Source organism: Saccopteryx bilineata, chromosome 2 (assembly GCF_036850765.1).
Source record: "Saccopteryx bilineata isolate mSacBil1 chromosome 2, mSacBil1_pri_phased_curated, whole genome shotgun sequence".
NCBI lineage: Eukaryota > Metazoa > Chordata > Mammalia > Chiroptera > Emballonuridae > Saccopteryx > Saccopteryx bilineata.
The window spans coordinates 58903539-58916897 of NC_089491.1; the positions used below are offsets into that span (position 1 = coordinate 58903539).

Below are 13359 nucleotides of genomic sequence, written 5' to 3' on the forward strand. Positions count from 1 at the left end.
GGTCAACCACTAGCCCCGCCTAACAACTGAGCACTGGGTCAACCACTAGCACAGCCTAACAACTGAGCACTGGGTCAACCACTAGCACAGCCTGGCTCCACTTGAATTGGGTCTTGTAGCTCATTATGGAAGGAAATAAGTGGGTTTTGTCTTCACCTGTAAGAAATGCCCCGGTCAACCTGGCTGCCACGCCCTTTTCTTTAATTTTCCATTGCAGGTAACATCCCATGGAACAACCAGGTCCACATTCACAAAACAGTTTGGAGATTTCTGACTACTGGCTCAAGTCAATTTCTGAGTATGGGGAGTCCCTGGAGTAATGAAGGCAGGGTGCACAGTCCCCTCCTGCACTGACAAATCGATTCACAAAATAGATAACCCATCTTTGGACAGGTGCCTTGAGAGCAACCCAGCTTCTGTTTATGACGGAAACTTGGAAGCCCTTCCTCAAGGAGACACCAATGCATGAAATGGTTGTATTTATAGAAGTTAAATAAATAAACCTCTTCTGAGAGGTCATACTACCCTACAGGAAATGGGGAGCCTCTATTGCGTGAAAGCACTTAACATAACTGGTTGTGGAAATTTTAAAACATTAGTTAATAGTTTGCCTGCCTGTTTCCAAAAAAAAAAAAAAAAGAAATTACCAATTTGGGTTAACTATATCTAGTGTCCATAAGGTTGACTTATACTGAGAATCTAGCAAAGTCAGTCAAACTTAATAATATCTCTGATGGAATATGTTTCTAAAAGTGAATACATTTAGCCATTTTAAAAAATAAAGTGGGCTGCACTCTGATATTGGTAGAATCTCAGAAAATGAGAGTGTTCGCCCAATGGAGATGTGATCTGGGTTCCGGTATGTGGTTTAGGATGAGCAGCGTCTTCCTTCTCACAAGGGTGGTTTGTTTTAACGCCCTCCTCCCCCCACCAGAAAGTTCCGAATAGCAATGCCCTTGAAGAGAAGCTTGTCTGTCTTCTTCCACCCTGGATTTGGCCAGGCGCTGTCTCAAGATTCAGAGAGAAAAATCCAGAGATGCACCTACGTCCCCCAAGAGTGGAAATAACCACACTACTAAACATGACTGCGGAGGAGCAGAGAGGAGGCAGGAAGGAGAGGAAAAGGGAAGATGGGGGGGGGGGGGTCTGCAGGCCTCTGCTGGACAGCACAACTCCCATACCCACGCGAGTCACTTTCCCTTTCTGCTACTACACTACCGGAAATTAAATCTGTCTGCTGCCTCCTCTTAGGTTAACCAAGTCACCCGCAACCTCAGAGAGCCAAAGATTCTTCTTCTCAAAGAGGGCATTTCTTATTTCTCTTCCAAATCATGTAACACCAGGCATTTTACTGCTCTCCCATGAACCCACTGCACTCGGCCTGAGACTGTGCGAAGGTTTTAGCAAATGTGTCCTAATATGCACAGAGAATATGCGTTTGCGGCTGTCTCTCTGGGCCCTATCATTCTTGGCTCCTTTCCCAAGAGATTAGGGTAGCTGTCCTGGCCCCTTCAGCTTCACAGTTTCAATACACCACTCCTTGACCAACAGGGAGGCTGAGCCATTCCTCTGGTCGCCCTCTGTCCAGCCAGCTGCCGCCCCCTCCAGCTTGTTGGTCAGCCCTACCACCTCCTGGGCAGGGGGCCAGGCAGGGGGGCCTGGAGGTGGGGTTTGGGTATGACTCTGAGGGACAAGTCAGGACAATAACCTAAGGAAAAGAACACCAGCAGTGTCTGGTGGTAGCTCTCACTAGCAACCCATTTCAAAGTCATGCATGGCTGCCCCAAACATTAGAAAATGGATTTCTAAAAACACCATGCCAGGCACCAAATTTGACAACTCTCCACCTGTAGCTCAGGGATTAAAAATTAAAAATTCTTGGCTCTCTGAATATCAAGCTAAAGATACCAGTCTTTCTGTAGAATTCAGAGATTCTCTTTTGGATGCTTAAATATAGGTTTGCTTATCCTCTAAATTCGGCTTAAGATCACCTTGTCCAGGAAGCCAACCCTGACTGGCTGACTCTTCCTTCAAGCCTCCTCAGCCCACCCACCGTTCCAGGTTAGGTGGTTCTTCACAGTTCATTCAAATCCTCTCTTTTGGGTACTACTTACTGTGATCATAACAGTCACTTTGAGTGACCTAGACTATGAGTTCCTTGATATGGGGAAGGAGTGGGTTTTAAGTAATTTGAATCTCAAGAACCCAGCACAGTGACTAGTAGCAGCAGTGATTGATTCAGTGTTTGTTGAATGAATAAATGAAGTCATTCCTAAGAGGGTTGCAATTCTAGAACCAGGTAACAATTAGGAAGGCAAATGACATTTCATTCTACAAATCATTCCTGAGAGTTCAGAAACAGATAACCAAAATTTGAGCTAGAATTTGATTTTGAGCTAGAATTTGAAAACAATAATAGGCCTGGTGTCCATTTTTCCTAGACCAGGGAGGAGTAATTAATAATTCATCATTTCTTAATGGCTGGGAAGAATTTCATGATTTGGGGACCTGCTGATAGTGTTATAATGAACATCGATTTGGCCTAACTGAGCGTGTTTCCAGGGCAACAGCAGCTCTCAATCATGTCAAATTACAGCAGTTATCTCAGTGGGTATCAGTTTTCCTGGGAAGCTAATTGAAATTGAAAAAGTATATCCTTAGGTCAAGGTTTGACTTTTCTTTGGTTTCATGCAGTCTATCAGACAGAGAGAGAGAGAGAGAAAAGAAAATAGAAAATCCCCCAAAATAACACACTCGACCCAGATTTTGGAGAGACTCTTCAGGCTTCAGAACCAAGAGCAGCCCACCGAGAACTCAGTACCTGCGGTTCATCCGGGGTGTGCACGAGTAAAACGTGGCAAAGTAGGAGGGGGGGGGCACTGGCGGCACAAAGTCGTCGGGGTCCGGGATGCGTCCGTGCTCTTCGACATCTTCGGCAGAAAACTGGGATTCATCCTAATTAAACAGCACCTCCGTTAGTCAACAGCCCAAAGGCTTGGGGAGAGAAGCAATGGAGTGCACAGAAAGTCCCTGGGCCGGTTCAGCAGAAACCCAGTTACAGAGCCAACGTGCATGGACTTACGCCGCAGGATCTCCTGACTGCAAATATCTGGAGGTAGCGAAGGGCGGCGGCCACCAAGCAGACGGTGGTGGTCAGGGCATTCAAGGCACACAGGGCAAAAAGCACTTTCTAGAACGAGGAAACAAGGAGGTCACTGAGTACTTCAAAGCAGATGATGACCAGGATGTAATATAAAATCTTTTTTAAAATAATTAATAATTCTGTCCCAATAAGACAATTCTCATGAGAAAATACATGTAAAGGACTTACATAGCAAGTGCCCACCAAAATGCTGTTAATTACTATGACTCGTGTAATTAAGTGTGCTTCTTAGTTTTAAAAATGTATTTAAAAACCTCCTGTCCCTGAAAGACCTGATACTACAATATTTCTTTTTGCAAGCACCTGAATACTGCCTGGAAATGTTCCTTCCAGGAAAGCTGTGAGTTTCTCTTGTGAAGTTAGTGTCCCCAGGAACATCAATCCCCTGCCTCCCCCTCCCACAACCTTACACCAGGGCAGCTTGCTGCTTAATTTGTGGCCACTGATTCTATTTCAGGAGCTATTGGCAGAGCTGCCCAGGGCACACAACTAGGACAACAGAGGGGGCAGGCTGCCCGAGTGTAAACAGGGCTTCTCTCTTCTAAACACACTTCTCAAAATAGCAGCAAAGGCAATTCCAAAAGTTTCTGTTGACATGGTCCTGGCTCCTTAGTGGGGCTTTCCTCAAACTAAGCCCTGGCTCAGAAAGTTTGGGGTGAGTCAGCTACCAAAAATCCAGGAGCCAAAGAAGGAAGGCCATTTTAACATCCTGCGTAATCCAGAGAGCTGGCAGCTTCTCTCTCTGCTCAGAAATTCCTCCTCTCCACAAAAAATAAACCCCAAACAAAGGTCTAACTAAAGAAAGCCACAAGTGGTAAACTGTCCAAAAGCTAATACCTCCCAGTTCACCAACTGATCTTGCCAGTCACTAGGCTAATGGGCCTTAAGTCAGAACACAATTTTTAATCTAATAAAGGTTAATTTTGTATTTCACTTCAACTGTAATCATTTGTGAGCTTTTATTTTTTTTTTTTATCTCTTTTGCTTATTATAGTTGTTGCCTCTTAAACAAGAGGTGAAGGGCTTGAACGTCTCCTGTTTTTTCTGGCTAATATCTCACCTAACTCTGTGTCCCAGAATAGTAGCACTCAATAGCCCACAAGACTCGTTTACACAACACGGGAGCATTGGCACTATGACAAATGGGCATGCAATTTAAAGGTTTTTCTAAAAGCTATATCATATGTGTGTACGTACATACACATGCATATAAATATAGACATACACATACATATGTATATATTTAGTATCAATTATATTTTATACTATTTTATATTCTTAAACACAAAGAAAGCCATCCATACATAATTTAAGAGATACTCAGTAGTATGTGATTCTTTCTGTGTTCAATGCTGTCTGAGTCACTGATGAGGGGTTGTTTACAACTGCCTTCAGCAGCATAACTATTTGAGGAATGTTAACAGGGTAGCAATATTTCAAGTAACTATGCTTTCTCTGGGGCTCTATAGTGTATTTATTGCTGGCAGGTGGAATCCATTTGAGGTACCTTAAGTAGAAGGTGAACTGCGCTACAAGGCTGAACTGGGAAGAGTTTCAAGGCATTTTCTTTATCTGTGCATTTGGCTGGTTGAAATTCATCACAACAGAAGCAGATCTTGCCTTCACCTAAGTCCACCTTAAGGGGGAAAAGGCAGAACAATACTTTATTAAGAAAAAATACACAGGTTACACCATGGAGCACCAATCCTATGGAATGAGTTGTGACAGGGTTTTGGTCAGGCAGTGTCTGTATCAGTCAGGATAGGTTTTGATGTGCTGTGGTAACAACCATCCCCAATTTCCAGTGGCTTAACCAAACAAGACTATTCCTTGAAAATACTACCATTTAGGTCAGCAGGGGCCTCTGCTCATCATCTTCACTTAGAGACCCAGGTTGATTGATAGAGTATCTACCATCTCAGGATTGATGGTCACTATGCCAGAGAAATGGAGAACACAAAATGAAAGGCACACTGGCACTTAAAGTAGGGTTGCCAGATAAAATGCAGAACATCCAATTCAATCTGAATTTAGGTAAGTTGAAGACCACTTTTTAGTATAAGTATGTCCCAAATATTGCATGAGACATGTTTAAATAAAAACGATTAGCCGTTTATTTGAAATTTAAATTTAATTTATGTCATGTGTTTTCATTTGTTAAATCTGGTAACCCTAGCTTAAATCTTTCTCTTGGAAAGGTCACTCAACACTTTACCTCACATATGATTGTCAAAGCAAACCATATGGGCCCACCTACATATGCCTATAGTATACATATGCCTATAAGAAGCTGATGGTATATTTTGGTGAAGAGTAGCCCTTGTTCACATCACCAACATTTTCTTTATTTAAAGTGATAACTGCGCTGATCCATAATCTCATATGTATTTTGGTGAAACACTTTGTAAACTTTTGGCCACTTTTCCAAGTTTCCCTTGAGCCAGGTTGTGAAAATATGTAACAAATGATTGTGGTTCATGAGACCTATAATTCTGGGGCAGAGGTTTGTTCTTACTTGCTTTGTTGCTTGAGCTGTTGAAGTTGACTATTCTATTTTGGCTAAAAATAAAGGTGACACCTTTTCCACGCTTGTTAAATTAACGACAGCTTTGACTTCACTAGCTGCAAAATCTTTTAGGAATCTTTAAGAATGAACATCTACAAAGTTTTAGTTACTAAACAGAAAAAAAAAATCAGTGTTTTATTTTTTATTGAATTAAGATTCTTACCCTCTAGTCATAGTAATAAATTTCATGGTAGCTTTCCAAATTAGGAGAAAATTTAGTCCCTTATAAACACAACTTGAGTAGGAAGGTAAAGGAAAAAATTCCACTACTGGATTATACAACATTTTTTTTGGTTTGGTTATAGTTTTTCTTTCTTGTTTATTTTTCTTTTACTTTTCTTTCTTTTTTTGTGAGGTGAAATTTACATACACACAAAATTTGCCTACACAGATCTTAATCATACCGTCAATGCGTACCCCTGTGTGACCCAAACCCTCCCATCATAGAGCACATTAACCCCACCAGGAGTCAATTTCCTCACCTTCCTAGAATAACCACAGTTTTGATTTTATTTCTGCATAGATTAGCTTTGCCTCCTCCAGAACTCCATGGAATCCTTTCCTTAAACCACTTGGAAAGGGATGCAATATTATATCAAATACTGATGCCCAGATTTTGATGTAAATTCTGCCTCTGATACAAAGAATTACAACCAGAGTTACCTTGATAGATTCCATAATCTATCAATTCATCCCCATTTAGTTTCTGTCCTTTCCTGGCTTGTCCACAGAGATGATCTCAGTAATGTTCCCACACCTAAATCCACACCCTGACACCCCACCCCCCCACACACACACAAATGCACCAGGCTGTTTTTATTTGAATTTTTCCTCAATTGTCTCACATTCTTTAAGATACCTCCTTCTCCTGCTAATATCCTAGATTCTTGCCTTCTACAGGAAAACTTCTGTGGCCACCAGACAAGATTTCTGTAGGCAAGATCTAGGTGGGAACTTTTCTTTTCTCTCAGGGACCACTGGCTTTTGCTCAGCCCCACCTCTATAATTAATCACAGTCCTTACACTGGGCTAAGTTCTGCAGATAAATATTACTCCCAATGGACTTCCTCCTTTAGAGTCTCCAGCTGAGAACTTCCTGTTTCAGTACTGACTGCACTATTTAGTTGTAACAAACAAGCAGCTAACGGAGATGAGACCTCTGTGCATGTCTCCGCTATGCTCATGTGCACAAAACCCTCTTCTCCCCGAAAAGGAATCGAGCTCACATTTTCCAACATGATGCAGTACAATTTCTATTTCTTGTACTCTGTAAGCCTCGAGATCTAACGTAAGGATACTCTCTCCCTCAAGTAAGATGAACTGTCATCTTATAAAGTATTCCCTTCCCACACAAGTCCATTCATGATATAAGGCATTCAGTTAAGAAAGAAACCAGACCTGTGCGGGTGACACATACAGTTCCATTATTCACACAACACCAGACGTTCGAATAGACAGAGACGTTTGAGGTGAGTTGGTGTGGATGACAAAATTTTCCAGATGAGTAAAAGTTAATCCCCTTAAACAAGACTATTTGAAAGTTTAATCATTATGTAAATAATAATAAATATCAATTACTGTGCCCAGCTCATACAAGAAGTCCTAAGGCTCTGTACAAAATGATTCTAGGCAACCTTGCATTTTGTGTTCTGTGTTCTTCCTGGTTCTGATCCTTCACCTCCCTTCGTAATCCCATCTCTGCCAAAAGTTTCTAAAAGTTATTCTAATTTCTCATCAGTCTCTTTAACCAATCTGCAAACAAACCTGTTCTAGTCTCCCCAATCCTAAATGAAAAACATCCATTCTTTAACCTTGACACTAGCTGTCGGATGCACTCCTTCCTCTCATCATCACCCAGTATGGTGGTTCTCAGCCCTACCTGCATATTAGAATCTTCTGGGAAACTTCCAGAAAAAACGGCAGTGCCACCTTTAGCAATTAGGAAGCTGCAAACTAAAGTAAGGGCGCTATCTCACTTTAAACCCATCAGACTGGCAAAAAATTAAGGAGAGAGAAACACGTGTTGCTGGCGGAGGGTCACCAGTAGAAATGGGAGCTGAAGCCCTTTATTAAAGGAATTGCTGTGCATTTTAAATTAAAAATACTTATTTTTCAACCACTTGGGGAAATAATTTAGGAGCTTTCTCTGAAGCTAGATGTACATTTACTTCATAACCCAGCAGTTCTACCTTTATGTATTTACTCAAGAGAAATAAAACAGCCCCCCAAAAACTATACAAAAAAAATTACAATAGATTTGTTCATAATGCTCCCAAACTAGAAACACAAGTGTCCATCAGCAGGAGAATGGATAAGATTAATTGTAGTATTTTTAGACTGCTCTGGAAAAAAAAAAAAAGAATAAATGTCAAAAACTTCATGCTGGGCCAAAGAAGTCAGACATAAACTCCACTTACAGAAAGTTTAAGACCAGGCAAAACTAATCCACGTTGAAAGAAACTGGGACAGTGGCTGCCTGTGAGAGAGTAGAGACATCCTGAGAGGAGACCCCAAAGGCCTTCCTGGAGTACTGAAAATATCAGGGTGCACACACAAGTGTGTTTGTCCAGAGGAATATACACATTGATCCAAACTCAATGAACTGCACACATAAGATCGATGCATTTCACATAACTTTTACTTCAATTAAAAAAATGAATAAAGCCTGACCAGGCAGTGGCACAGTGGATAGAGCGTCAGACTGGGATGCAGAGGACCCAGGTTTGAGACCCCGAGCTCGCCAGCTTGAGCGCGGGCTCATCTGGTTTGAGCAAAATCCCACCAGCTTGAACCCAAGATCACTGGCTGGAGCAAGGGGTTACTCGGTCTGCTGAAGGCCCACGGTCAAGGCACATATGAGAAAGCAATCAATGAACAACTAAGGTGTTACAATGCGCAATGAAAAACTAATGATTGATGTTTCTCATCTCTCTCCGTTCCTGTCTGTCTGTCCCTGTCTATCCCTCCCTCTGACTCACTCTCTGTCTCTGTAAAAAATAAATAAATAAAAATTTTTAGAAAATGAATAAAGTCATCAAATGGTTGATTGCATAATAAAAAAAATGAGATGAGCAGAATAACCGCTGTCCTGGGACCCTGCTCCACTCAGGTCAAAGCCCCACAGGGACATGCAGCATTGTTTCTAGTGACCAAAACCCAAATCATGATAGAAAACAAGAAAAGAGTGAACTAACCTTCTATATCTTTACCTATTATATCTTTAAGTGAGAGAAAAACAATATGCAGGGAAGTAGATAAATTTATCCCATTAAAAAAATTAATTGCCCTGGCCGGTTGGCTCAGCGGTAGAGCGTCGGCCTAGCGTGCGGAGGACCCGGGTTTGATTCCCGGCCAGGGCACATAGGAGAAGCGCCCATTTGCTTCTCCACCCCTCCGCCGCGCTTTCCTCTCTGTCTCTCTCTTCCCCTCCCGCAGCCAAGGCTCCATTGGAGCAAAGATGGCCCGGGCGCTGGGCATGGCTCTGTGGCCTCTGCCTCAGGCGCTAGAGTGGCTCTGGTCGCAATATGGCGACGCCCAGGATGGGCAGAGCATCGCCCCCTGGGGGGCAGAGCACCGCCCCTGGTGGGCGTGCCAGGTGGATCCCGGTCGGGCGCATGCGGGAGTCTGTCTGACTGTCTCTCCCTGTTTCCAGCTTCAGAAAAATGAAAAAAAAAAAAAAAAAAAAAAAAAAATTAATTATTAATAACCCCACCTCATATAGGTTTCTGTATATTCTTTATTTTGCCATTATTTTATGCATAAAACACATCAATGTTTTCATATAGGTTTCTATATATGAGAAAGCAATCAATGAACAACTAAGGTGTCACAACGAAAAACTGATGATAATGCTTCTCATCTCTCTGCGTTTCTGTCTGTCTGTCCCTAACTATCCCTCTCTCTGACTCTCTATCTCTGTAAAAAAAAAAAAGAAAAGAAAAAAATGTTCCCCCAGGCTATTCTAATTGGCAGCTAGGGTAGGGAACCACAGATTTTCTCAGAAATGTCAACCATCTGTGCCTTTAAACCCTGTAATCTGAGTGCTTTTTTCTCCAGAGCTACCAGTGTTCAAACCATTAAACTAACTTCTCACCAATGTCCTCCCAATCTGGTTTCTACCCACTGTTTTACTTATTCATTGTTCAAGGTCCATCTCAGTGCTTATATTCCAGGTAGCCTCCCCATCTTCCCATGGGTACATACCTTTTGCATCCCTTAGAACTGTGTTTCACTGATAGCTGAACACAGTCTATCCTGTCCTGCAGTTGGGCATTTATTCATTCCGTCTATGAACACTCATCAAGCATTTGCTTTGCTTTTCCTACTCTTGCAAGCATTTCCTACTCTTCTTACTATATATATAATTCTAGGTCAAAAGCGATGTTTGTCTTTTCTTTCTACTCTCTACAGCAGCGGTTCTCAACCTGTGGGTCGTGACCCCGGCGGGGGTCGAACGACCAAAACACAGGGGTCCGACCCCCATAGGTTGAGAACCGCTGCTCTACAGCCTCTAGCATAATGTCTTGCATATAATAGATGCTACAATTTTGTCCAGTTGTCCTTCCGTATGTTATGACTTTTTGCTTTCAGCTTGTGTCTATTCACTTTGCCCCTTTTAATTTGCTGTGCAATTAGTAATTGAAAAACCAAGCTATGTTCAAAATTCTTTTTCTGGGAACTCTTTGTAAATAAAAGAATGTTTAGGAGGCTGCTGAAAACTCCCAAGATAATAGAGAACCAGGGAAATTCCCACCTGGAAGAAGAGAGAAGACAGGAGTATAAATATCTTTAGCCCCAAAAAGAAAAGGATACATGCTTAATGGATGTACAGCTAGGACATTCTGGAAGATTATCGTGTGAGAGTACTGGGGACAATTCCCTGAAGATAATCTTTGAATGAAGCTATTAAAAGACTGATGACACTTGGATGAACAGGAAAATAAGGGATACAGAATTTGGCGGGGGGGGGGGGGGGGCAGGGCAGCATTGTTAGAAATAAGAAAGTAGGACAGGAGCCTGGGTAATGACCTGTTGCTCTGGCTCCAATACAGGGAGTGTGAGCTGCCACAGTGAGCAGGCAGGATGAGGGTGAATCACAGAGAGTGTTAAAAACTAGGAAAGGTTGTGAGTCTGTGACCCCATAACTTAAGGTTACTAAGTAATTAAATGGCAAATATTAAAAGGGTTATTAAAGAGTAGCAGGATATCAGTGAGTCCCTAAGGAATTTTATTTGGGAAGGTGAGAAGTTTCTCTGCCAAGGCTTTATCACAGCCCCTGGAGAAGTGCAGCAGCCTTCTTTGCTTGTATCCTGCTGGTTCCAAAAGGGTGATATTGCCTTGTAACCAAGTTCCAAATAGATGAGATTTAATACAACTTCTATTATTATTATTATTATTATTATTATTATTATTATTATTAAGAGGCAGGGAGGCAGAGAAACAGACTCTCACAGGCACCCTGACTGGTATCCACCTGGCAAGCCCTCTAGGGAACAATGCTCTGTCCATCTAGTGCCATTGCTTCATTGTCTGGCAACTGAGCTATTTTTGCGGCTGAGGTGAGGCCATGGAGCCATCCTCAGTGCCCAAGGCCAACTTTGCTCGAACCAATCAAGCCATGGCTGTGGGAGGGGACGAGAGAGAGAGAGAGAGAGAGAGAGAGAGAGAGAGAGAGAGAGAGAGAGAGAGAAAGAGAGATAGAGAGAGAGAGAGAGAGAGAAAGGAAGGCAGAGGGGTGGAAAAGCAGATGGTCGCTTCTCCTGTGTGCCCTGTCCGAGAATCAAACCCAGAACTTCCACATGCCAGACTGACACTCTATCACTGAGCCAAACAGCCAGGGCCTAACACAACTCCTAAAAAGTTTTGGGGTTTTTTGCTATTTTTATTTTGTTTGTTTGCTTTGCTTTGCTTTGTGTCATATTTGTTACTACAAAGTCCTTTTAAAAAGTTCAGAGATGATGAACAATTTCACTTCTGTATATATATCCCAAAGAATTGAAAGCAGGGTTTCATATACATATTTGTAAGCCTTTTGCACAGCATTATTATTCATGATAAGCACAAAGGAGGAAGCAATTCCGTCATCCATTGATGAAGGAAAGGATAAACAAAATGTGTAATATATACGCAGTGGAATATTCTTCTGCCTTAAAGAGGAAGGAAATTCTGACACAATGTAGGCTATGGATACACTTTAAGGACATTATGCTAAGTGAAATAAGTCAAAAAGAAAAAACAAAAACACTGTATAATTCCTAGAGTGGTTAAATTCATAGAAAGTAGAACGGTGGTTGTCAGGGGCTGGGGGTGGGAGGAGAGGGGCAATCATTGTTAAACAGGAATAGAGTTTCAGTTTTACAAGATGAAAATAGCTCTGGAGATAGGTTGCACAACAATGTCAACGTACTTTAATACTAATTGTTAGGGTGGTAGATTTTATGTTATGTGTATTTTATCACAATTAAAAATGGGAAAAAAACACCTGACCTGTGGTGGCACAGTGGATAAAGTGTCAACCTGGAATGCTGAGGTCACCAGTTCGAAACCCTAGGCTTGCCCTGTGAAGGCACATATAGGAAGCAACTACAAGTTGATACTTTCTGTTCCTCCCCCCCACCTTCTCTCTGTCTCTCCTCTCCTTAAAATCAACAAATAAAATGTTTTTTAAAAAATTGGAAAAAACATTCAGAGATGGTACAGGTCCACAGCCTCTGATCCACAATGCTGAAGTCCAGAAAGTTTCCGTTATACCACTGTCCCAGATTCCACTGGGTGCTATGGAATTTGTAGGATATACGTTAGTTACCTTCATCTTTTAAAAATTGGGAAAACTCACCTGGCCTCCAAAAGTTGTGGATAAAGGACTGCTGACCTGTATTCTGATAATATCCATTTTTGCTCTTTAGATGAGCGCAGCACGACATTGAGAGTGGATACCTAATCCATTAATTAACTAATGATGCACTGCACTATTGTGGTTTGGGGTTCTGCTGGCTGGCCCCTGCTTTGAAAAAAATATAACTGACAACCCAAGTAAAATAATTAGCAGATAGCTTCCTTTCACCAACTTCGGGTTTCACTTGAGGCTGTTGCCTGGTGCTGGATGTTGGCGGCCACAGGCTGGCACCCAGGGGAAGCCAGACAGGCCAGCGCCAGCCCTAGTGCACAGTGAGGTCTCAGGACTGCTTACCAAGTCACACCTGGGCACACTGGACACGAACTGGGCCCCTTGGCAGCCTAGGATGAATCCAGCTAAATTTAAGAGGACACACACCACAGAGAGCAACACGAAGAGGTTGACCTGAAATGGTAAGATAACAGGTAGTTAGGAAAGATGACCACTAAATTCAGAGAGTTGTGTCTGAATAAAACAAACTCATATTCTCTTCCTAGAGGAAACATTTTTCAGAAAGTCAGAACTATGTTTTTGGTATCTAAACCTTTCCCCCTGACTTTTAGAATTTTTAAAATGTGCTCAGGAATGCCTTTGACTTTCAAAAGTCTTCTCAATAATTTCAAAGCCTTATTTTCCCCTCTCTTTGCAGATACAGGAGTTCTGATCCCTATCTTTTATCTGTACATTACATTAAGCCATGGCTATTTTCTCCTAGAGTGTTATTTTTTTCTGAGA

General features: G+C 42.0%; 1 protein-coding gene across 2 annotated transcripts in view; it reads right to left on the reverse strand.

Moving 5' to 3' along the window:
• The window catches only part of ENTREP1 (endosomal transmembrane epsin interactor 1), a 56742-nt gene that overhangs the window by 12418 nt on the left and 30965 nt on the right, over window positions 1-13359 (reverse strand). Inside the window, exons 3-6 of one of the 2 annotated variants that reach the window (XM_066257124.1) lie at window positions 12919-13029; window positions 4671-4799; window positions 3083-3190; window positions 2822-2955 (exon numbers count right to left, since the gene is read on the reverse strand). In XM_066257124.1, coding sequence (XP_066113221.1) covers window positions 2822-2955; window positions 3083-3190; window positions 4671-4799; window positions 12919-13029 — 482 coding nt within the window. The remainder of the gene's footprint in view (window positions 1-2821; window positions 2956-3082; window positions 3191-4670; window positions 4800-12918; window positions 13030-13359) is intronic. The other variant, XM_066257125.1, reaches the window with a different exon arrangement.